The sequence below is a fragment of the Clinocottus analis genome, unplaced genomic scaffold (genome assembly GCF_023055335.1).
Source record: "Clinocottus analis isolate CAN_PGR_092001 unplaced genomic scaffold, fCliAna1.0.p SCAF_10, whole genome shotgun sequence".
NCBI classification, from domain to species: domain Eukaryota; kingdom Metazoa; phylum Chordata; class Actinopteri; order Perciformes; family Cottidae; genus Clinocottus; species Clinocottus analis.
In genome coordinates, this window is record NW_027175821.1 from 18016135 (window position 1) to 18038297 (window position 22163).

Below are 22163 nucleotides of genomic sequence, written 5' to 3' on the forward strand. Positions count from 1 at the left end.
GCTATCTACTCTTTAAAGAGAGACGGTATTCCTACGTAAAGCCATCCTCCACTTTCTAAAAAAAAGCAACAAAAAGAAAGGAGGAGCACACTGGTAATTGTTCCTTTGAAGATAAAACATATTTTTTTAAGATAAATATGTTGCCTTCGTCTGACAGGAGGGGTTGAAGATGAATGGTTGAGGCGATAACGTACGGCAAAATCGACAGCGTTGAAAACTCCCGTTCCTCTGACCCTATGGCGCTTTTTGGGGATTTGAACAACGTGCTGACTGGCTGTCTGCGACGTTTACCAATAGTGAGGATGTGATGTAACCATCATTGCTGTTAAACTAGGTTAGGCCCTGGCAGTTAGGAGGGCGGCGCGTCTGAGTCTGCTTATATCACTGCGTTATCAAGTGGCCAGGAGCCGTAGATGAGTAACTGTAACATCAGCACTGCAGGAATAGAAAGAGAGACGTTACCCAGACCAACGCTCATATATAGAGAGTTTAGGAGATTCAAGTTATTTTAAATGCACTGGAGTAAAAAGGTTTATGATTAAAACACTATTCTACATTAATAACAGAAGACAGAGCCAGCACAGATTAAGCAAACACATTGCTACGTTTTACTTAGTACAGAAGTTATGAGATGTGTGTGAGTGTGTTGTAGCAACAACAAGATATTTTATGTATACCTTAACAATTTACTCAGAGTTTTTAACATGCAATTGGTTCTATTCGGTCAATTTGTTCAGTAGTTCCCAGATTTAAAACAGACTAAAAGTTTAAATGTAAAATTATATATTGGAATAATGAACTGTATTTTGATTAATTTGAAACACTTGAGGATGTCTATTCATCTGTTTCGACCTTCCTGAAAAGCAGACACGTGTTCACAAAATAATAATCAATGTACGTGAGTCAGCATCAGTTTTGTACGACTCTATAGTGATAATAACAGAAATATGGGTTTTTGCATGCTTTTCATTATAATATTATCACGAACCATTACAAAGTATGTTTGTTTGCATGACAATAGGATGCGAACGCAGCACATTTAACCCACGTAGAAATTCACAGTTTATAGAAATATTTAGTACAATGTAACATTTAGTACTTTCTCCTTGTGAATATTCATACGTAAGACAACTGACGAGTGTGGATGTCCTGAATGAACGCCAACACACCTAGAAGTCAGATTAAATGTGTTTGAATGCAGAAGTAAACTTGTCGAGTAGAATTAGAAAAAACAAAACCAGCAATTCACTTTGTGACACTGATTCAAGTGTCATTACACGTCACCACTAATGACAATTACATGTATTGAGCTGTATATTTGACTTCCTGGTGTCAGATGGAACAAGTTCTGCCTCAGTCTTGTAATTGCATAACTCTTCTTTCTTTTCTTCCCTCCCTGTCGTCTTTCAGGAAACAAAAGATGAATTTTGGCCAGCATTAGCTCCTCCCCATTCCTGCTCTCTCTCTCTCTCACACACACACACACACAGACACACACACTTTTACACTCTCTTAAAGGCAGCAGCGCTTACATTCAGTGTGTGTGCACGTTCCTTTTTCGAGGCAGGGAGAGAGACGAAAAGACAGAGAGATTTGCTGTAATAAAAAGTGAGAAAGGGAGTGAGGGTGAGGGAGGTAGCGAGACGGCAGGGAGGCAAGGAGGGAGGGGTAAGACGGATAGAGAGAGCGGGCGAGTGAAGGGGACGGAAGGAAGGGGAGAGAGTGTGAGCGAGAGAGAAAGAGAGAGCGAGAGAGAGGAAGAGCGAGAGAAAGGAGGGGGAGCACATGTGTATGCTTGTCACTAAGGGGCTGGGAGAAGGACTACGGGAAGCGAGGTAGCTGGCCACAGCCGCCATATGCTGACTGGATTCCTGTTCATGTCTGCCGTGTGAAGACTGTAGGTTTCTGCTGCGAGCTGGCCGGCTGGGGAACACACCATGGGAAGCTCACATCTCCTCAACAAAGGCATGCCTCTAGGTAAACAACTAGCACTCTGCTTTTATGTCGGGGACTGCGTGTGTGTGTGTGTGTGTGTGTGTGTCTGTTAGTGTGTGCCAATATTTTGGAACTCTACATGATTCTGCCCTCCTCTTCCCCTCCCCCTTCTCTCTCTCTCCCTCTCCCTTTTTCCGTCTCCTCTTCCTCCTTCTCTTCTTAATTCTCTCTCATTCTATTATCTTTTTTTTTACCGGCCCCAGTCTTGCTGAATGGTTAGCCTTTTCTCTAGCTCCCTGTGTGTGTGTGTGTGTGTGTGTGTGTGTGTGTGTGTGTTTGAAGAGGCAAATCTCTGCTATTGAAGGCTGCTTGAACACCTCCATTTGTGGCGACAGAAATAGATCTCTCTCGCTCTCTCTCTCCTTCTCTCTCTCTCTCTCTCTCTCACTCTCTCTTCTTCGAGGGCTAGCAAGGACATGACACATATTTCCCTTTCATTGTGCTTCTTTTTACGAGAGCGGTTGCCTTGACACACACGTAAGTGCACACACACATACACACACAGCAAAATCAACTGACACACACGTCTAAGTGTCCACATGCATGCACACCAGATTCACAGGCAGGTGACAGATGCTACTTATGATAGGGGCTGGAAAAGACGTTTCTAGAAAATGGGATCAAGGTGCTGCTGAGGAATAAGGAGGAGGGTTTGGGGGGAGGAGGAGGGTTGGGTGTGGAGGAGGAGAAGAGGAGGAGGAGGAGGGTGTGAGGATAAACAATCATCCACCCTTTAGCTGAATCATTGTTTCTTTGGTCACCTAAGTCTGGATTTTTTTTTTTGGAAGCCGTTTCTCCCAAAAGTAATTGTAGTGATTGTAATCTGTGATGTCATCAACAAGCTGCGGGCTGTGTCTCTTGATGACATCAAGGATTTAAGTTGCATCTCTGATCTTTCTTCCCCCTCCCACCCTCCTCTCTTTTTGCTTCTGGAGTGATCTCCACATCCGCCCTAACTTTGCCCCTAACAGCTCAAAGAATCCAAGGTCACAGGAATAACGGCCGTATGAATTATGGCGTCATTTTTAAAATGCTCACGCACAAATCACTGCCCATCAATAACGGTGAAGCTCGTCTGGTCATTGGATCTGTTGCAGCACGCAGCGGACATCATTGAGGCATTCGGCGCTGCTCTACAATCAGTGTGTCGTCCCGCGTGATTGATAGATGCGTTGATTCATGCTTCTGAAGACAGGGGTCCTCTGATCCACGAGTGAGTCTAATCTGATCAGAACGGCCTCGATCACTGACACGAACACACGGCAGTCACCTTCCCCGAAATCTCCTTTTGATATCAGATTTTCTCCACAAAAGGCAAAAGAAGAATCTCATTGCTGAGTTGACAACGTTGCATAATTTGACTCGTGTGTTTGAACTCACTCACAAGCTTCTTGCAGGTAACGCGTCGTGAGATTGTGGTTAATAGCTGCAGGCAGTTTCCCACCAGGAGGAGGCAAAGTGCTCATGTTGTGACATGTTGCCAACTTAGAAAAACCACAACGCCCCCCGCCCTGTGTCACTTGATAGTACAGTGAGTTCACAAGGCGTTGAACACACATGCACGACGCAGAATCAACCGAGGCATTAACAGCAATCAACTGGATTCATTCTTGTCTTTATTTTATTTGTACTTTTCATAAACTTAAACGCTGCAGATCCATGTTATAAATGTTAAATAGGTTAGTCTTTGTTCTTCATTTCTACCTACCATGCTACTGTACGCACTTGCACGTACTGACTTTTTATTGCACAGGCCACGTTTGAAAACCATATTATGAATTAGCATTTTGAGTTGAGGATTTTATTTGAACTGGGACTCATAAGCCTGACTACTGTAACAAAAGGATTGTGTGTAAAAAAAAAAAATAGACACCGAAGCAGGTATAATTGACAGCACTTATAAATCTATAAAGCACGGAGCGCTCAGAGAAGAGACTGTGCGCACTGACAAGCATTGAAAGGCTTGATCTATTATATCTAATGCACATAAGAAAAAGCTTGAGCTGTGAGGGAAGCAGCAGTAATAGATCCACCAGCAGCAGCAACTAAAAGGCTGGGCACTTAATGGCCTGACATCTGCAATGCTAGCAAACCCATATCATTATTTACATTTAACTATAGTTGGAAACAACTTGTGCATTTTATTGAGAACTATCATTAAACAAGGGAAATGTGATTGACTAGCAGGTGGCCTCATCCACAGAAAACATCCCATAACAGCAATTCCACTTAGAGCTTCATAAAAAGCACATGTGCATTGTTATTCATCTATATGTTAGTTTATGAGTTAATCAATTTCCGAGCCAGGTGAGTCTGTTCACAGACATTTGCTTAGATGGTATTCATGTAGCAGCACTCAAGCTGCCAGTGTGCATTGTCTGCAATACAATGTTTTTACTGTAATATTGGAATTATTATGTCATTTTAAAGCGTGACAGCTACACTAAATGTGAACAGTATGAGCATCTGCGCCTGCTGTCTGACTGACTCACCTCTAACTCAACTAGACACTCTTCATACGCAGTAACAGTGTTAATCAGTGTGTGAAGCACAAGTAAGTGGAATAAAAAAAAAAAGATATGGTTTTGATGGGGAACCGACTTAAAGACCCCCTGTGGGTCCTGGGGCGCCACTTTGGGAACCCTTAATCTATAACACAATAAATGCCTCGTAGCCTTAGTAATCCATTAATGGGCCCATTTGTTCCAGAGTGTCCAAAGTGACCCCAATCCAATTGAACCTTCAAAGTGATTGTGATTTTCTTCTGCACATTAACAGTTAATCCAATGTAACGGGCTGACAGACATTCAATAATCCCGTCAAAGCCTGTTTTTAAACGTAGTAGTTTCTGTCGTTCAAGTATTGTTCAAGACTGTGCTTCTTAACGTCCTTTGTTCATGACATCTTGCATCAGAAGTGTCTACAAGTTCCCTTTATTCAGTTTGCTACATTTACATCCGCCTCAGAAGATTACAAGGTTTGACATTATATATTTCTCTCACCATTAAAACTGCTACAAAGTGAAATGGAAGAATAGAATTGATGTGTTGTCTAATCACGTGCAATGGATGTGTTTCATTGATCCAGTGTAGTTTCAAACTGAGCGATCAGTAAACGTAGTCCACCTGGAACGAACGCTTACACATTCCAACTTTGACTCCAAGTTGTTCGCTGCAACGAAGCTGCTGCCAAACATTGTTGTTGGCGTTCCCTCCGTTGTTATCTCCCTGACTGTTTTGCTGCTGGTGTCTTTAGTTCTGAGAACAAAAAGCTGACAAACCTGAACTGTCTTGCTGATACTGTATATGTGTGTCTGCGAAAACCAGTCTGTGTGTGTGTGTGTGTGTGTGTGTGTGTGAGACAGAGAGGACCTGCATGGTGATCCTTGTTTAATGCAAGCACTTGGATGTGTCGTTATTCTGCAGGAGGTTAGTATGCTAAGCCGGTACCTGTATTTCTGGTGGGAGCTGAATGTGTGGGTGTGTGTGTGTGAGAGAGCATATATGAAGGAGGGAGGACTAGTGTTGAGGGATGTCCTTCTTTCCTTCCTGGGAATTGGAGTGTGCGTAGAGAGACAAATAGAAAGAATCAAATATTGCAGAGACATCAGGCCACCTTAACACTTTGTACCTGGACATTCAGTCCTTTTTTTAAAAAAAGCGAATACACGCAGTGATTATATGAAACCGGGGCTTTTCTCATTGCCGGAGAGATAACATGACGGGAGAAAGAAAGGAAACGGCAAGAGAGATGAGGAAAGCCGGGGGAAACGAGACTGAAATGAGAATAAGAGATCTGAAAGTGAATCAACAAGAGATGAAGGGATGGCGAGCGCAGCACTGAGGGGGGGGGGACAGACGAGGATGCAGCGCCACGTTGCTGCATGCCAGGAGAGCCAGTGACATTAGAAATCAGCCGTGCTGTGGCTCCGCGGTCGGTCGCAGACGGCTGACTGATCACAGGTGCCGACAGCGACGCTCCACTCTCTGTCTCACGGGGGAAAAACACTGCTTCTGAATGTGAATGCGTCATGTTGCAGAGGTTTCACTCGAGAAGGGACAGGGAGAGCGTTAGTTCAGGGAGGTTTTGTCACAGTACATGTGAAAGGCCTCCGTGTTGTGCAGGTGTTTCACGGGCAAAGTACATGATGACGATTTTTTTAATGCAACGAACTATTTTCATTATCAATTAATTAGCGTATTGTTTGATCCACTCATTGATAAATCGTTAGCGCCGTAAAAAAGACTGTAAAACGACGTCTTCCAAGATGTGTATTGTCTCACCAATGATCCAAAACCCAAAGATATTTGCACAACTGACCTTAACAATTAAATAGTTTATGCTCCAATCAGAAGATCGGCGGTTCGATCCCCGACGCCGCTAGCCCATGTCGATGTGTCCTCGAGCAACACAATTAACCCTAAATTGCTCCCGTAGCTGCGCCTATGGTGTATGAATGGTTGATGATACTGATGTGGCAGCTTGCATGGTGGCGCCTCCCATCAGTGTGTGAATGATGTCATGTAGCGCTACACAAGTACTACACAAGTGTGCTACACAAGTACGGGTCCATTCACCATTTTAACCTTTTGAGCCATAAAATATCAGAAAAAAGTTTGTTTTGAAACATTTCATTCTTAAATACATTTCATATTAAATTAGCCCGACAAATGCTTTGGAAATGAATCCCCGTGTTGTTGGAGTGTGTGGTGTGACACACGGTTGTTGTGGTCCTTTACTGTCGGTCAACATTCGGGGCTTGCAGCTGGTTTTGGCAGACCGCTCTCCATCGAGGCTGGCAGACGTCCCTGTGACCCGCACATTTGAAAACACACGGTCGTCGTCTCCGTTGACTGGCAGTCCGACAGCATTGTCTCGCTCCTCTGGGAGACAAAAATAAATAACTCAAAAGATCCAGCTGTTCTCGTGAGCTGGTCAATGACAGCTGGATACGTGCATGCTGCAGGGCTTTCCCACTGGCTCGCATGATTCAGTCCCAGCAGTCCTTGGCAGACGCTTTTTCCGTCCCTTAAATGTCAGTCGAGCAGCTTTAGCGTTATTTTGGTCCGATTACAAATTTTCCGACAGATGCAATTTTCATATTGTGTCCGTAGAGTCCCAGACCCTGAAGCTCATATTGCAAAAGCAGAGTGAAGTAAACAGGCGGTCGGTTATTCGACCTGATGGTTGTTGATTTTATTGAACAATTACCACCATTACCATTTTGGATGTTCCTTGTACAACACGTCCCCAAAATGTTTACCGCATACAGCGGTGGATCCTGAATCAAAGCTCAGTTACAGAGTGACACTGAATGGATGGCAAGAGCAGAGCCAGAGCTGTGGCTCCATTGGCTGTCAAGAGGCCTGTTTGCACTGTGAGAACTCCCAGCAGTCACCCACCCCTGAGGCACATGGGGGTGGAGAGAGAGAGAGGACTGAATGTAATGAGAGAGGGAGCTGGAAGAGGTTTCAAAGTTTTAGGAACTCAGCATTTGCAGTTATTTAATCCAACAAGAATACTTTAATGTGGCTGGAAAGTGAGAAAATGCATTGAATAAAAGAGATCGGGAGCAAACTGCCATTTGAGTTTGTGGGATTTAGGAATCGAGAGAGTGCATTAATACTTGCAGCGTTGTGCTGAGGTTTGTGTTTGTGTGTCTGTGTGTGAGGGCAGAGACGCAGAGAGAATGAATGGGTGTTTTATCATATAGTACTACTCAGCAGTCAACGGTGCCGGTCCTCCCAAGGTCATGCTCGGTGCTGGAATGAAAGCTATTTCCTCCCTCCCTCACTCTGAGTGTGAGCTGGAATAAAAAGGAGAAAAAAGGCTGCTAGTCTCCAAACAAGGCACTCTGCTGCACAACTGCTTGGACTGACCAGGTTTCCTTTTTCTGTGCAAGAGAACATCATGCCCATTTGACTTTTTGTATTGGCCATCTCTGAATCACGCTTTGTGTTTTCTGCTGAAATGAAAGCTCAGAAAAGTCTCTCGGCCCAAATAGTGCAGAGCCAGCGGGCGAGTGTGCTTCATGTGATTACATCTGAGCGACGACGACGGCTCTGTTCGGAGTGTTTTTTCCGAATTCAGATTTCTCAGCTATGCGCCATTGATTTTGTATTGATGTGTAAATGCAATGGCCTCCAGGTGAATCCTATTATGGAAAGCTAATGTTTTAACAGCTCACATCAGGCGTTGTGAGCGATATTTGAGTTTCCCTTTATTGGTTTGTGGGTGCTGCTTCATCAGTTTAGATTTCCTGCTGCAACCTGACGAGGAGAAGACGATACAGAAATTGAGGGATGGATTGTGCTGAAATTTGGGCCGTCCAATCTTCTGATAGTATTCTACTGAAAGCGCTTGTATCTTAAGCTTCAGGTTGTCACTAGTACAAAATGCTGTAAGGCTGAAACCAGGATTTTGGACATCTAGCTCACACTGTAACCTTTAAGAAAATATACGATACAGGCGCTTACCATAAGTATTTCTAGGTTTGTTTCTAAGTTGTTAATGTTAGAAATCTAAGCAGTAAATCTCTGCAACCGAGACTAAAACAAGGTGTCATCACATCCAACAGCTGTTACTACTGTAGGTGCAAATGTCAGCAGTGAGTCCCTGATCCTCGCCGCTCTCTGTTCCATGGTTACAGTAACGTACACTCTCCCACGCTCGGCTCCACTGCTGCCTGACACATGCAGGAGGAAGTATGTGCTGGTTTAAAAATAGGTCGTAAGTATGTTGTTCGTAAAATAACATACAGTTTTTGAAAATTGGCAGAAAACAAGGATTGTAATTTTTTTTTTTTTAAAGTATATTAAATCAAAAATATTGACGTTTCAAAATGTCCCGCGCGTCCTATGTGTTCGCTCCAAATGCTGACAAACCATGAACACTCAAGCGCACTGGAGCGTGAACCAGATTATGCACAGTCGACATTATTTCCCCATGCACGCACTGAACAACCAGAGAAAACCACTGACGGTCTGTTCTTGAAAATCACCCCCATTTGCAGGCTTGAGCAAAAACATGTTTAAATAAGAATTTACTTTCGATGAGAAAGATGTGGACCATCCATCTGCATTTGTCCGACAGAGCTTTGATTTTCTCCGGTACTTTCCTGCTGTGTATTCATTTTATCCATGGGTCTTATTCAGTCCTGGGAGGTGCCCAGTACAACACCGTCCTCCCTTACTGGTCAGTGAGCTGCACCATTGGAGCACATACAAGGAAAACAAAGCCACGGTAGTAACTGGCCGAATGTAGATGATGTGGTGTCATCATGTTCATGCAACAACAATGATGTATCTCGCCAGTAAAAACATGTTGCTACTCAAAACATTGAGGCCTCCAAAATCAGAACGCAGAAGCGCCTCGCTGAGCTGTTTTACTGCAATGCTTAACACTCGCACAAGAAGAAAGCAGATCGACAGCAGGCTCTTTCATTAGCCGCGCAAGAATAATACACTTTGAAATGCTAAAAGGTAACAAAAGGCATTGTGGGAAACATGAATGTACTAACGTGAAGAGATGAAGTGCAAGAAAACAGGTAGATTACAGCGCTCCTGGACAAAAAAACAAGGGGAAAGCACTGAAAATCCGATATCAATAATAGATACTGGGAGTTTGACTGTGATTCTAGGAGGGAGTTTTCCTTCAGGAAGAGTGTTTCTCAGTTTCAAAGCCCTGTTTTTCCAGACCAATTCTCAGGTTTGGAGCTGCCAAACTTCTTTCCATAAGTGTGATTCTCAGGGATACATGGCATTCAAAATGTTCTGGAGGCCGTAGATTGCTGATTTTGAAAACGACTGGTTTAATAATAATACTGAATACTTTCAAGTGATATGTGCTCAATGCAACTGGAAAAGGAGCCAGTTGTGTCATTCATTCATCTCGCCAAGAAGAGTTTGAGGGGGAATATCTTTGGGTGAAATGACGGAGGTGGTTGCTCGTATGAGATGTCAGCTTGCACGTCTCAGACGGAGAAGTGAGGAATGAGTGATGGGTCCCGTCAGCATCGGCTGCAACGGGCATAACTCTGCACTCGATTCATCTACAGGGCTTAAGAAGTCCGTCAAAACTCTGCGCGTCAACGAGACCCAATTACATTTTTCCTCTGACTCCGTCCGTCTTTTAGATGTCTTGGTTCTCAGTCAGTGATCTGGAAAGATTAACTCTTCAGTCACCTGAAAGCAGAGTCAAACCGGATGATCCCAGCAGATTGCAGTGGAAGGAAACAGTTAATGAAAACGAATAAATGCGACCCCCGTCGACCAGTGCTCTTGTTCAACCTGAACGGCGGCCCTCCAGCGGGGTCGTCAGGCGGATCTGCCTTGTTAAATGCCACTTATCCTCCTTAAAGGCCTGGCAGCACTCGAGGAGTAATGGTCTCTTCTGAAGAGACGATTTAACAAAAGCTCCTGCCGGAGGGTTGAAGGGGTTCACTCTTATTCCCATACTGACAGACTTCAGTGAGCTTCCAGGCACCGGCTTACTGTCTCATGAACTTACCCATAGATCTGCTAACGTTTATCATTTTAAGTGACATTTTGACGGGCATTTAGAACGGCGATATATCACCTTTTCCCTTTGCTTCCTGTTTGTAAATGAACACTTAATTTCAACCAAGATATGCTGTGGAAGAGAACAGAGACGTAATGTGGAGCTTCAGGCTGCTGGCTCATTTGTTTTCTGGTCAAGATCGAGCAAGTAAGTGGCTCTCGAGATCCACTCTCATTGTTCTGCAGGGGCGAGCGCTTACATTTTCTAATATATGAGTATGTAATTAAAACAATGTGAACAGGACGAAACACAAAAGGATGATGTTTAATTGGACGGGGAGATCCTGAAGGTTATTTTATAATAGTAAGTATTTTATAATACTCTGCACTATTTTCTCCCAGCCTCATTTATCTTCCCAATTTCTGCCCATTTCAAAGAGTCAGCAAACTTCAAGGTAGTTATAATTAAACTGAAGCAATGAAAATCTTTAAAAGTAATAAGCTGTGAAACACGACCAGTTGCTCCTGGAGATTTGCGGTCTCGGTTGTCATAGCAACTGCATCAGTCCGGAGCAGAAACATTATGGTATGCAGACATCATCAATCAGGACATCATCTCGGCCCAGCAGCAACAGCCCGTCTTCTCGATATGACCCACAAACTAATGTACGCCTGAAGGTCCAATGTTATGAATTATTTTTTACCAATTCAAGACTGCAGATTTATCTGAGCGAGATTACAGTTGAAGGTTTCATCACGATGATAAAACACGGTGCTGTTTGATCATATATCTACATCGCCTACAGTGGTTCACAAATGGGGGAATGTGAGATTTAGAAAAGAAAATCCATTTAAAATTAGCATCCATTCAAAAAAATCCTTTAAAAATTGCTATTTAATAAATATTCAATAAAATAGATGTGCATGTTCATAGAGTGAATTGTATATATTATATATTAAATCAGGTACTGACGGCACAGCGCTGTGTAGTGCATCTTTTATTCAACAAAAAGGATTTTGCACTGGTTCGGGGGTACTTGGCTGAAAAAACATTTTGCAGGGGGTACATCACTGAAAAAAGGTTGAAGAGCCGCTGGCCTACGGCAGCACAGACTATTTCCATTTTTGTTTTGACCATGTGCCGCTTTCTTCTGCGTGTGTTTAGGCATCAGGCCCCCCATCATGAACGGGCCCATGCACCCGCGCCCCCTGGTGGCGCTGCTGGACGGACGCGACTGCACGGTGGAGATGCCCGTCCTGAAAGACGTAGCGACCGTAGCCTTCTGTGACGCTCAGTCCACACAGGAGATCCACGAGAAGGTAACACACTTGACGAGATCATGAACACACACACACACACACACACCACACACTCAGTGAGATCACATCCTGACCGGGCATATTTTCTTTTGATGTCTACTTATAAATGCAACTCGTCATAAAAACTCAGAAAGGGATTGAGCAGGCTGTTCGATACATTATTCTACAGTTGCTTTAATAGAGAGGTAATAGTGTAGATAGATGGTTTTTAATAATCATCTGGTGCTGCTACAAATCTGCTGAAACAGGAAGTGAGTATATTTTGAATTTTAGAGAACCAGAGCAGCAGTTTGCATGAAAACAATGGAGTAGTGGGTTTTTTAAAACATCACTTCCAAAGTCCAAGGCTCACATAAAAAGTAATTATTATTGCTAGCAGTTTTATTAAAAAAAGAAAGAAAGAATTATATATTTCACTCATTTGGAGGCATCTACTGTGCTAGAAATGCATCAAATCAATATGAATATATTGGATGTGTAATACATCTCGACCTGCTCCTCTCTGCGTACACCAATATCAGCTCAATCACGGACGCCACAGACGTTTCTTACGTCCACGTTTCTAGTAAGTTTAACCATCAACCGACCAACATTAGTCGGTTTGCACAATAAAAGGTCCATCAGTCCTTTCTTTTCCCTTGTTCAGTATATTTAACCATCTTTTGCCTGACGGGGAAATAAATGAACTTTCATACTGGTTATATTCACGTCATTTCGTTCAGACTTCATTTCCTTCACGTCAGCCTCTAAGTGCAGCTCCGAGTCGGACATATCAGCAGTTTCTGACACATGCGTAACACGATAACAGCCACCAATGTGTGATCGCTTCTACTGACATGCAGGCAGCATCCGCACAGCGGCCTCATTAAAGCATATTGGCTCCGTATTAAGGAAAACAAATCTGAAGAAAAAAAGAGAAGGAAAGGAATCAAAACGGAAAAATGAGGAGAGCAAACTTAAAATGTGGGTCAGGCTCGGATCCTGCCACCGTCACTATGGACTGTAAGTGGGTTTGTGTGTCTGGCAGGGGTCCGTCTCCTTCTGGGCGTCTGCCAGGCCCACGCGCTCTGTGAGCGTGCTCAGTAACCCACCATGGGAGAGACAGATGGCTCTCCATCGCTCACTATCTCTCTCTCTCTCTCTCTCTAGTAAGCAGCTACCTCATTGTGTAATTAAGAGGGCTTCTTTATTGTAATTGAACCGCATGTAATTTTCATCCTCTCTCACACACACGAGGAGGGCTGGCAGCGTTGGAAAAAGATTAATGGAGAACCAATTAAAAGGTGACTCAATACACAGCCACATATTTCCATTGTCTAAGAGATAATCAGATTATCTGATGTTGAATCATGTAATATTTCATTTTTCAATTAAAACAATGAGCCGACGCTCTGCTTTGGAGCCAGGGAGGATCCCATGTGAATTAGATCCCTGCTGATATGAGCCAGCTTTGTTCGATGGGGAGACACCTTATCTGGATGCCTGCGGTTACGAAAGCTTAGTTTCCATGGTAATATTCAGGAAAAGCAGTCATTCCACGCTGGCAGTGATAATTTAAAAAAAAAAAGGATGCGAGAAAGACATAAACAACATATCCTGGAAAATACAAATGATCCTCAACTAAGATACAGAGTTTATGGAAACGCTGTGACTCTGAGTGGTGATGTACGAACTCAAAGCACAATCAGAATATTCTGCAAACAGACACTCGTTTGTGTTGTGTTGAAGCGCAGACGTTAAGTATGGCTGCTCTGAGTTACATATCTCAAATATGCACTTATTGCTTTCTAAAGTTAAATCAAGTCGAATGCTGTGTGTCTGTCCAGGTGCTGAATGAAGCTGTAGGAGCTCTGATGTACCACACCATCACGCTGATGAGGGAAGACCTGGAGAAGTTTAAGGGTCTGCGCATCATCGTCCGCATCGGCAGCGGCTACGACAACATCGACATCAAATCTGCCGGGGAACTCGGTGAGAACACACACACACACACACACACACACACACACAGGAAGTGAGAGTGTGTGTTGGTCATGTGCTGCACAGTTCTCAGCGTCATTGACGCTCTTCATGTGTTAAGAATATGAACGTCATCCTTTAACGCTCTCTGGGAGCCGTGCTGCTGCTTTAGCCCACACAGTGTTGAGCAGCATGAGTCACCTGTGTGCTAAACATATACAATGCATAGGTTTTGTCGCCATGTTTACGTTTGCAACTGTTTTAGTGGAGAGCAACCACAAATTCTTGTATTTTCTGTCCTCAATACTGATCACAGTAAGCGTCCATGTAAAAAGGGAAAGTGTGTTCAAGTAGCTCAAACCAGAATGTTTATTTACTAACATAATTCACCTAAATCGCAGGTTTAGCGACATGTGACTTTCAATTACTCTCCATTTCACTCCAGAGCTACTTTTCACAGCAGGCTGCCACACTTCTATTGTTCCAGAGCCAAGCTAGCGAGCTCTGCATGCTGGGCGAGCTGACTGGCAGCCCTAAATGGAAAAGAGCCATTGCTGATGTTATTAGTTACACCTTCAATTACAAGCAGCAACAGTGTGGCGTTCCAACTGCTGAGACTGCATTGATTAACACGAACAACCAGCCACAACAAACAAATAGACAGTTTTGGCATAATGTTGCAGCTGGTAAAGGTGGAGCTCATTTTAATCGATTTGTAATGCTAGGAAGTATATCTGTATTAATAATCTGAATCTGCAAAGTAACCATCACTAAAGCCATCAGATGAAGAAAAGAATAAACTTCAGTTACAGTCCACCACTGCTCAACTAATTTGACCGATCTTCCTTAAACATTTTTTCTTGTGATGCCAATACATGTTTGCTAGGAGTCTCCTATTTAAAAATATAGCAAGTAAATTAGTTTTTTTTTTTAAATTAAAACTCATGTTTGTCCTGCAACAGCCAGAGCTTTGCTAACGACCCCCAATCTTCTTCCACCAAGACACTTTGCAATTTGAAAGCAGCCAGTTAGTGTTTGCAGAGAAAATTGCTGACGCGACACCTCGGGTCTGCACTTCTCTACCAAGAACAGCTTTTACCAAACTTCATCAAATGGCCCAAAAAGCTTTGACTAATCCTTATCTGCTTTCTGGTCCAACAGGCATAGCTGTGTGTAATATGCCGGCGGCCTCGGTGGAGGAGACGGCGGACTCGACGCTGTGTCACATCCTCACCTTGTACCGGCGCACCACCTGGCTGCACCAGGTGTGTGTCTTTGTGGCTGATAAAACGGACTGAAATTAAACTGTATGAACCAACTCTAAATGTATTGAATGGCTCGAGGTGTGCGACTAGTTATCACAATATAAGCTTTGATAATTACGAATAATTGTCCACTGACAAATCTGCAAAATTTAACCGTTTTATTTTCTTTAGAAGTGACTGTGTTTGAGAGGCGTTGATGTAAGATGTAGAAGGTTCAGTAAAACATGTTTGTTCTTAAATCAGTTTGAAGTAATCGCCACTTAGACTTAGTGTACTTCATCACCATGATCACAATATCTAAAAGCATTCAGTGTGTTTACCTGGACCGTGTTGGACTGTGATGTTCTCGGATATCCGCATGTAATCAGTAGTTGTTCTTCATGCCAGGCGCTGCGGGAGGGCACGCGGGTTCAGAGCGTGGAGCAGATCCGAGAGGTGGCGTCCGGAGCCGCGAGGATCCGAGGAGAGACACTGGGACTCATAGGGCTCGGTGAGTACCAGCATGCATATGACTCCGTGCCTCTGTAGTGAGACCTGCTTATCGTGCCGTCGTTAAAACTAGACAACGAGTGTACAGGCAGCAGCTCTGTAGCTGTACACATGGTAGGATGCTAACGTACACTGCGCTTGGAGCTGCATACCAGATTGGAAGCATTTCTATTGCCTCTAAATGGCTCTCAACATGGCGAAGCCTCAGCTGGCGGCTCGTAGCTAACGGTGCTAACAGTAAGCTTTTATATTAATGCTCTAAGTGTTGTATTAACTGCTTTAAGTATACAGTACTGAGGTATTCATACTCAGGTATTCCATTTTAATTAAACTTTATATTTCCACTCTATTCCACACTAGATTTCAGATGGTAATATTCTACTTTTTAATTTCAATGCATGTATTCAACAACTGCAGTTATTTGTCAAATTAATATTTTAAAAACATATGAGAAGCTTATAAAACACGATGCATTATTTAAGGTTAAACCAGCTCCACCTCAAGCAACTTCAAGAGTAAAATGCTACTGACACATTTATGAATTAATATTGATCATCTAATAATGTAATTTAAATTAATACATCAATCTTTTGATACAATTTAGCTCCCTCTTATAGCTAACACGTCTATAGTATTAACTGTAAGATGTAGCTATATATTTTAATAACATGAGTTTTTAAGTAAAATAACTAAATATGTCTGACACCACTGAAGCGAACAGAACGTATGGCGGCGGCTGATGGTCCTCAGTTAGACAGTCATTTGATCTTAAAAAGAAAACGCTGCTGCTTTCACGGCTAAGAAGGTTTTCATTTGTTCACTTTGTTTGACGGAGGGTAGTCGGACTGAAATTTCTAATCAAAGGGTTTTTCGTCTCTTTTCCATTTTCATTTTCTGTCCTTAGCTCAGCTAAATTGGCATCTCTAAGGAGGTAATGCCAATGAAATATAAGCGGATTAACCAGAAGCAGAAAGCAAATCTCTTCCCCCAACAGTCTGGAAGCCTTTTCAGTAATAATGAGCAGACACGTGTATAATTATGTCTTTTCTACAAGGAAAACGTAAAAAAAGAGAACATATACAATATAAACTGTTCTTTTTGTTCCTTTTGAGTGCGTATTCACATGCTCATGTGAGTGTAGTAATGTGTGTGTGTTTGTGTGCGCCTCTATCTTTGTGTGTTCCTAGGTCGAGTGGGCCAGGCTGTGGCCCTGCGAGCCAAGGCCTTCGGCTTCAATGTGATCTTCTATGACCCTTACTTGGCGGACGGGGTAGAAAGATCCCTGGGACTCCAAAGGGTCACCACACTACAGGTAGCACACACACACACACACACACACACACACACACACACACACACACACACACACACACACACACACACACACACACACACACACACACACAAAGAGACAGACACACACACACAAAGAGACAGACAGACACAATTTCAATGACTCACTGCCACAGCTAACAGACACACTAGCAGGAAGTGCTCGGGCCAAAAAAGCTAATTGATTTCCACAGTTTATTTCCTTATCCTTGATTTTGTAAGAATAATTCAGGTTGTCTATTTTAATAATAAACCGCAGTATTTAGGATATTGCTACATCGATTACTAAACCATGAAGCAGACCACAGTGCCCACTATCTAGTTACATGTTACGGTGTGGCCTTTTACTTAACTGATAGTATTGTCGTATTGTCTTCGCTTTAAGAGGTGTTTTAGAGACACAATTTCTATGAAGTAGCGCTGCAGTATTCGAGCCAATAAAAACAGATTCAGATTCACCATTGAGACTAAACCACACTGCTCTCTCCATCTACAAAGTGTATTTAGCTTGATGCTGCTGGACCAGTTATTGAACAACAAACACAGATTTGAAATGTGATTTGGATAAAAAGCCATGCAAGTCTCTTTTTCATCTGCGTGTATGATTGTATGGATCGTTTCACTTCCTGCCAGCTACTGCATTTACAAACATTGCACAGGGGAAATACAAAGTGGCCCATTTAGAACTGGATGTCCTTATGTTTAAAACGATCCACCGTCTTGTGAAATGGTTACTGTGGAGCCCGTGCGGCGGTTTAGCAGCCGAGAAAAGTGTAAATAGAAGATTGGGATTCATCTTCGCCAACTTTCCCCTGTGTTTCTCCTCAGGACCTGCTCTTCCACTCTGACTGCGTCTCTCTGCACTGCAGCCTCAATGAACACAACCACCACCTGATCAACGACTTCACCATCAAACAGGTGGAGGGACTGCAGCACACACACACACACACACGGAGTTATGAGCACATACACACACACTTGAATGATTTATTTATCCCTTCATCCACTACTACATCCCATGGTTATAAATATTAAAGAAGTGGATGCTCGGGGAAGCCCGCTGCCGGCATACAGATGAATGAGCTTCTCCGCTGCACATGACGACTGATAAAACTGATGAAACCGATGAAGGACGATGTTCGTCCTTTATCTCCAGGGCTAAGCCTGGAGACAAGTTTCGTCCCAAGACACAGGATATACTTTCAAGTATTTCTGACCTTGCTGGAAGGGAAAAGGAGAACATCTTCACATGGACAAATAGAATAATACATAAAAACATTACCGTTAAATGTTTTCAGCCAATTTAAATCAATATGAAATGTTAATCAGGCGGATCTCTGACCTATTAGATCTGAATGTGTGTTCACGTGTGTTAAAGATGCGCCAGGGGGCGTTCCTGGTGAACACGGCCAGGGGGGGTCTGGTGGATGAGAAGGCCCTGGCTCAGGCCCTGAAGGAGGGGAGGATACGTGGAGCGGCTCTGGATGTTCATGAGACCGAGCCTTTCAGGTAACACGCTCACTTATTCTTGTTCATGTCGGTGCAGACACACCTGCCGGAGGTCTGCACTCTGTTGAGGGCACCTTTCTAGTTTCTATTATGCCATTAGTCACAAGAAAATGGGGTACATTTTCTGATTCAAATGTATCCTGTAATATAATTGGGCTTTGCATCTTCTATAGGAGGTCTATAATACTTAAATAATCCAACGTAAACATTTTGTGTTATGTTGGTGTTTATATATTTACATATAGTGGTAATACTGAAGCGTGTGAGTTAGTCAGGATGCTCGTATTAGGCGGCAGGATATATAAAGGAGAAAATCATTCTGAATTTCTACAGTGAATAAAAGCTACGAGGATGTTAGGTTTGAAAAATGTGGTGGGTTTTTTTTCACTATTGTTATTACGATAAACAATGTCCCAAACACTTAAAGGCAAAACTTGTTTAAGTTAAATAACAATTGTATCATTATTTACACAAATCACAGCTAATGGGAGATTCACCTTGAAGAGAAACAAAACACACACATGCACACGCACACACACTTTCTTTGTAGCTGTCATTGATTTCTCTGTGTTTGTACATTTGTCAGTTTCAGTCAGGGCCCGCTGAAGGATGCTCCCAACCTCATCTGCACCCCTCACGCTGCCTGGTACAGCGAACAGGCCTCGCTGGAGATGAGAGAGGAGGCAGCCAGGGAGATCCGAAGGGCTATTACAGGTAGCGCACATGCACATGCACACACACACACACACACACACACACACACACATACACACAGACACATTGCTCTAAAAAGTGATATTTCTGGGTGTTCTATTGCAGTGGAGCATTAACCGTTCTTCTTGGACTTTAAGCACGGAGAGATTGAACTTTTTTTCCCCGGTCTGCCTCTTTCTTTCTTTCCATCCTTCTTTCAGGCTTCTTTCTATCCCATTTTCTCCTCTCGTGGTTTCGCCCAGTGGCTCAATCTTTTTACCACTGACCCGTTTAATCTTGTCTGACGTCTTTTTTTCTCTGTAGAAAATGGCTTAGCGAGTGCAGTGTCCCCCAGTGTGAATTAATTTGATTTCCCTGTTAACACGTCATATTTCTCCCCTTCTTTTTCTTTTGCTTCGTTCCTCCACTTTTCAGGTCGTATCCCAGACAGTTTGAAGAACTGTGTGAATAAGGAGTTCCTCTCCCAGAATAACCACTGGGCAGGTGTTGACCCGGCTACCGTTCACCCCGAGCTCAACGGGGCTTATAGGTAATAATCATCAGGATAAAGAAACCAGTAGTGGTCAGTGCAGTTTGATTATTCTCCCCCAAACCCTGGTAAAGTCATTGATAAGCTCTGCCAAATGTCTTGAAAATAGAGAATTTGCTGGTTATAAGTGTACTAATGACAGAAGAAAACTGATATAGAGAGAACATTAATGCTGTGTTATGATAACAATGTGTCAATGGGACTTTTTTCTGACATTTACTAATCAAAACGTTTGATAGATTGACTGATAAAATAATCGTCAATGAAAACAAAGATGATGAGTTGCGGAGATTGGATAATTTTGAAGATGCTGATGGAAGTGATGCCGCAAAAAATCCAGTCCCATCTATCCTGCCAAAGTAGCGTGCTTCTCTTTCCACCAATATTACACAGAATACAACACGGCAGTAAATAAATATTATTTTTTAAAAACTATCTAACCTTCTATATTAGCTTGGACTTTACAACTCTTCAAAGGAAACCCTGTGACGCGAACAAGGACCGTAAAGTTTAAAGACATAGATATTTACTAAGAATCTTTTTTTAAAGACTCTATTGAGGTGCATTCTGGGAAGTGTGGGATCCATTTTGAATAAAAGTCTGAATTTATTATCCTCTTCTGTTCTATTTTGAACAAAAAAAGTGTTTTGAGTACCTTTAACTGTATGGAGTTGCAATACTCTGTGGTACTAAGGTGTGCTATAGTATTACACCACCAAAGTATTCTGATAATTATTAAGCTATACATGTTAATATTCAATTATCATATAAGTGAGGCCCACTGCAATGTGTTTTGCAGGTCAAAACGTGTGATTTTAGTTTCAGTTTTACTTTGATGACTCAGTTTTGTGCCTCTCTCTCTCCTCTGTTCTCTCCAGGTATCCCCCTGGAGTGGTGAGCTTGCAAGCTGGCGGTCTCCCGCCACCCGTTGAAGGCATCGTGCCCGGCGCCGTGCCCATCACACACACCCTCCCGCCCGCTGTCACACACCCTCCTCATGCCCCGTCCCCCGGACAGAATACAGTCAAGCCACCAGAGGGCGACAGAGAGCAGCATCTGAATGACCAACTGTAGCCACAAACACACACACACACACACCCACAAACACACACACAGACACACGCACACACACACACACTTGCCTGTGTTGTCTGGTGACCGGAGGAGGTTGGCACGGCAACCAGGATCATAGCGATAAGCTCCATAGTGACGAGTTGATATCAGACAGTGTCAGATGGACAGGTTGAGGTCCCAGTAACAATCGATTCTAAACAATCTGGCAAATTGGTTCCCAGCAGCCGCTCCATACTCCAAAGAAGAATAAGGAGAAGATGATGATGATGATGATGATGATGATGAAGAGGAGTGGATAGCTGTCAGGTGCTCCATTCAAAGAGCAAGACAGTTGTCCTCTGCTCCAAACGGACTGTAAAGATCTACACGATGATCTTCACACAACAACTAGTCGAGTTACTGCCAGATAAAAAAATTAAAAAAAGTTGATTTGGGAAAAAAACATTCTGCATAAAATTCTGCTGTCTCAGACTGTAGTGTGTCCAAAGTTAGAGGGGCAGGTTTCATGTCTTTCTCTCATTTTCTGTGTACCTTAGTTTGATGTACAAGCAAAAGTAGTAGGTTATGAAATGAATGTAACCTGTCTGTGTACAGTTTTTAGACTTACGGCAAGAAGATACTGATATTTGGATGCCAGTCTTATGAAAACAAGGGTTGTGTGATCTCTCTATGTAGCCAAACTGGTTTGAGAATACAATATCAGTTTGTTTGTTTTATTAACAATCCCTCCCCCCTCTCCTCCATACGAAAAGAGGCAGCTTTTTGCACACCATCTCAGGAAATTAAGTTTCCGCAGTTGGTATATTATTTGTTTAATTTGTTTTAAATATACCTTTTTATGCCACTTAGTGCTTTTGTTTTTCTACCTGCTTGCCTTTTCGTGTCCTGCTACATTAGATGCAAAGAACTTTAACAAGAGCTAAAGTTGATCTAATGTTTGATTTTTGTTTGATATGTTTAAGGGGCATGTGATTTTGCTCTTGGGACTTGTTTGTAAATGTTTGACCCGTATGGAGGGGGTTGTGGGAGGAAAGGCTGTCGGGAGGTGGTGCAATGGTATGCTTGGCCAGGACGACTTCACCCCTCGTCGTTTGAATTTACAAAAAAAAAGAGTGGTTGGGTTAATTACTTTGAAGGACAAAGCAGGTTATGTACGAGGCAATGCACTGATATATTGTCGCAGGTCATTATTGTCGTCTTTATGTCTAAACATCCAGTGCTTCCACCATTTCACACATTCATTGTCCAAATCATGGACCATAAACAGCACAGCATGGTTTACAATTGATGTGCAACATGTTGCTTCATGCTGCGGCTCTGTCAAATCAGAGGTCATGGGCAAAACTGCATCAACAACTATATTAATCAGTCATTCAAATGCTTTGCTCTCTGCCAAAACCATTTTGTTCACTTGTACAGATGTCTCATTCAGTAGAAGAACAGGTAATGGTTACTGACTGATGAGGAACAGCTGTGTCC

At 42.9% G+C, this 22163-nt stretch overlaps 2 protein-coding genes across 4 annotated transcripts in view; one reads left to right on the forward strand and one right to left on the reverse strand.

Moving 5' to 3' along the window:
- maea (macrophage erythroblast attacher, E3 ubiquitin ligase) overlaps positions 1 to 22163 on the reverse strand; it is a 74368-nt gene that overhangs the window by 14304 nt on the left and 37901 nt on the right. The window lies entirely within an intron of this gene.
- Positions 1496 to 21532, forward strand: LOC137796148 (C-terminal-binding protein 1). Of its 2 annotated transcripts, none has more exons than XM_068593868.1 (11): positions 1496 to 1977; positions 11659 to 11813; positions 13640 to 13784; positions 14934 to 15037; positions 15425 to 15527; positions 16714 to 16838; positions 17687 to 17776; positions 18237 to 18367; positions 18954 to 19081; positions 19496 to 19610; positions 20489 to 21532. In XM_068593868.1, the coding sequence occupies exons 1-11, from the start codon at positions 1938 to 1940 to the stop codon at positions 20682 to 20684; spliced, it is 1332 nt and encodes a 443-aa protein (XP_068449969.1). In that variant the 5' UTR covers positions 1496 to 1937; the 3' UTR covers positions 20685 to 21532. The 2 variants fall into 2 exon arrangements, with proteins under 2 accessions (XP_068449969.1, XP_068449979.1); XM_068593878.1 differs by having other exon boundaries at positions 19496 to 19643; positions 20489 to 20576.

Excerpts from the sequence above, each read along its gene's own strand:
- LOC137796148 (XM_068593868.1), top strand. The coding sequence starts at position 1,938 with ATGGGAAGCTCACATCTCCTCAACAAAGGCATGCCTCTAG. Across the intron at positions 16,839-17,686 it reads AAAGGGTCACCACACTACAG|GACCTGCTCTTCCACTCTGA; the intron begins GTAGCACACACA and ends GTTTCTCCTCAG. Across the intron at positions 17,777-18,236 it reads ACGACTTCACCATCAAACAG|ATGCGCCAGGGGGCGTTCCT; the intron begins GTGGAGGGACTG and ends CGTGTGTTAAAG.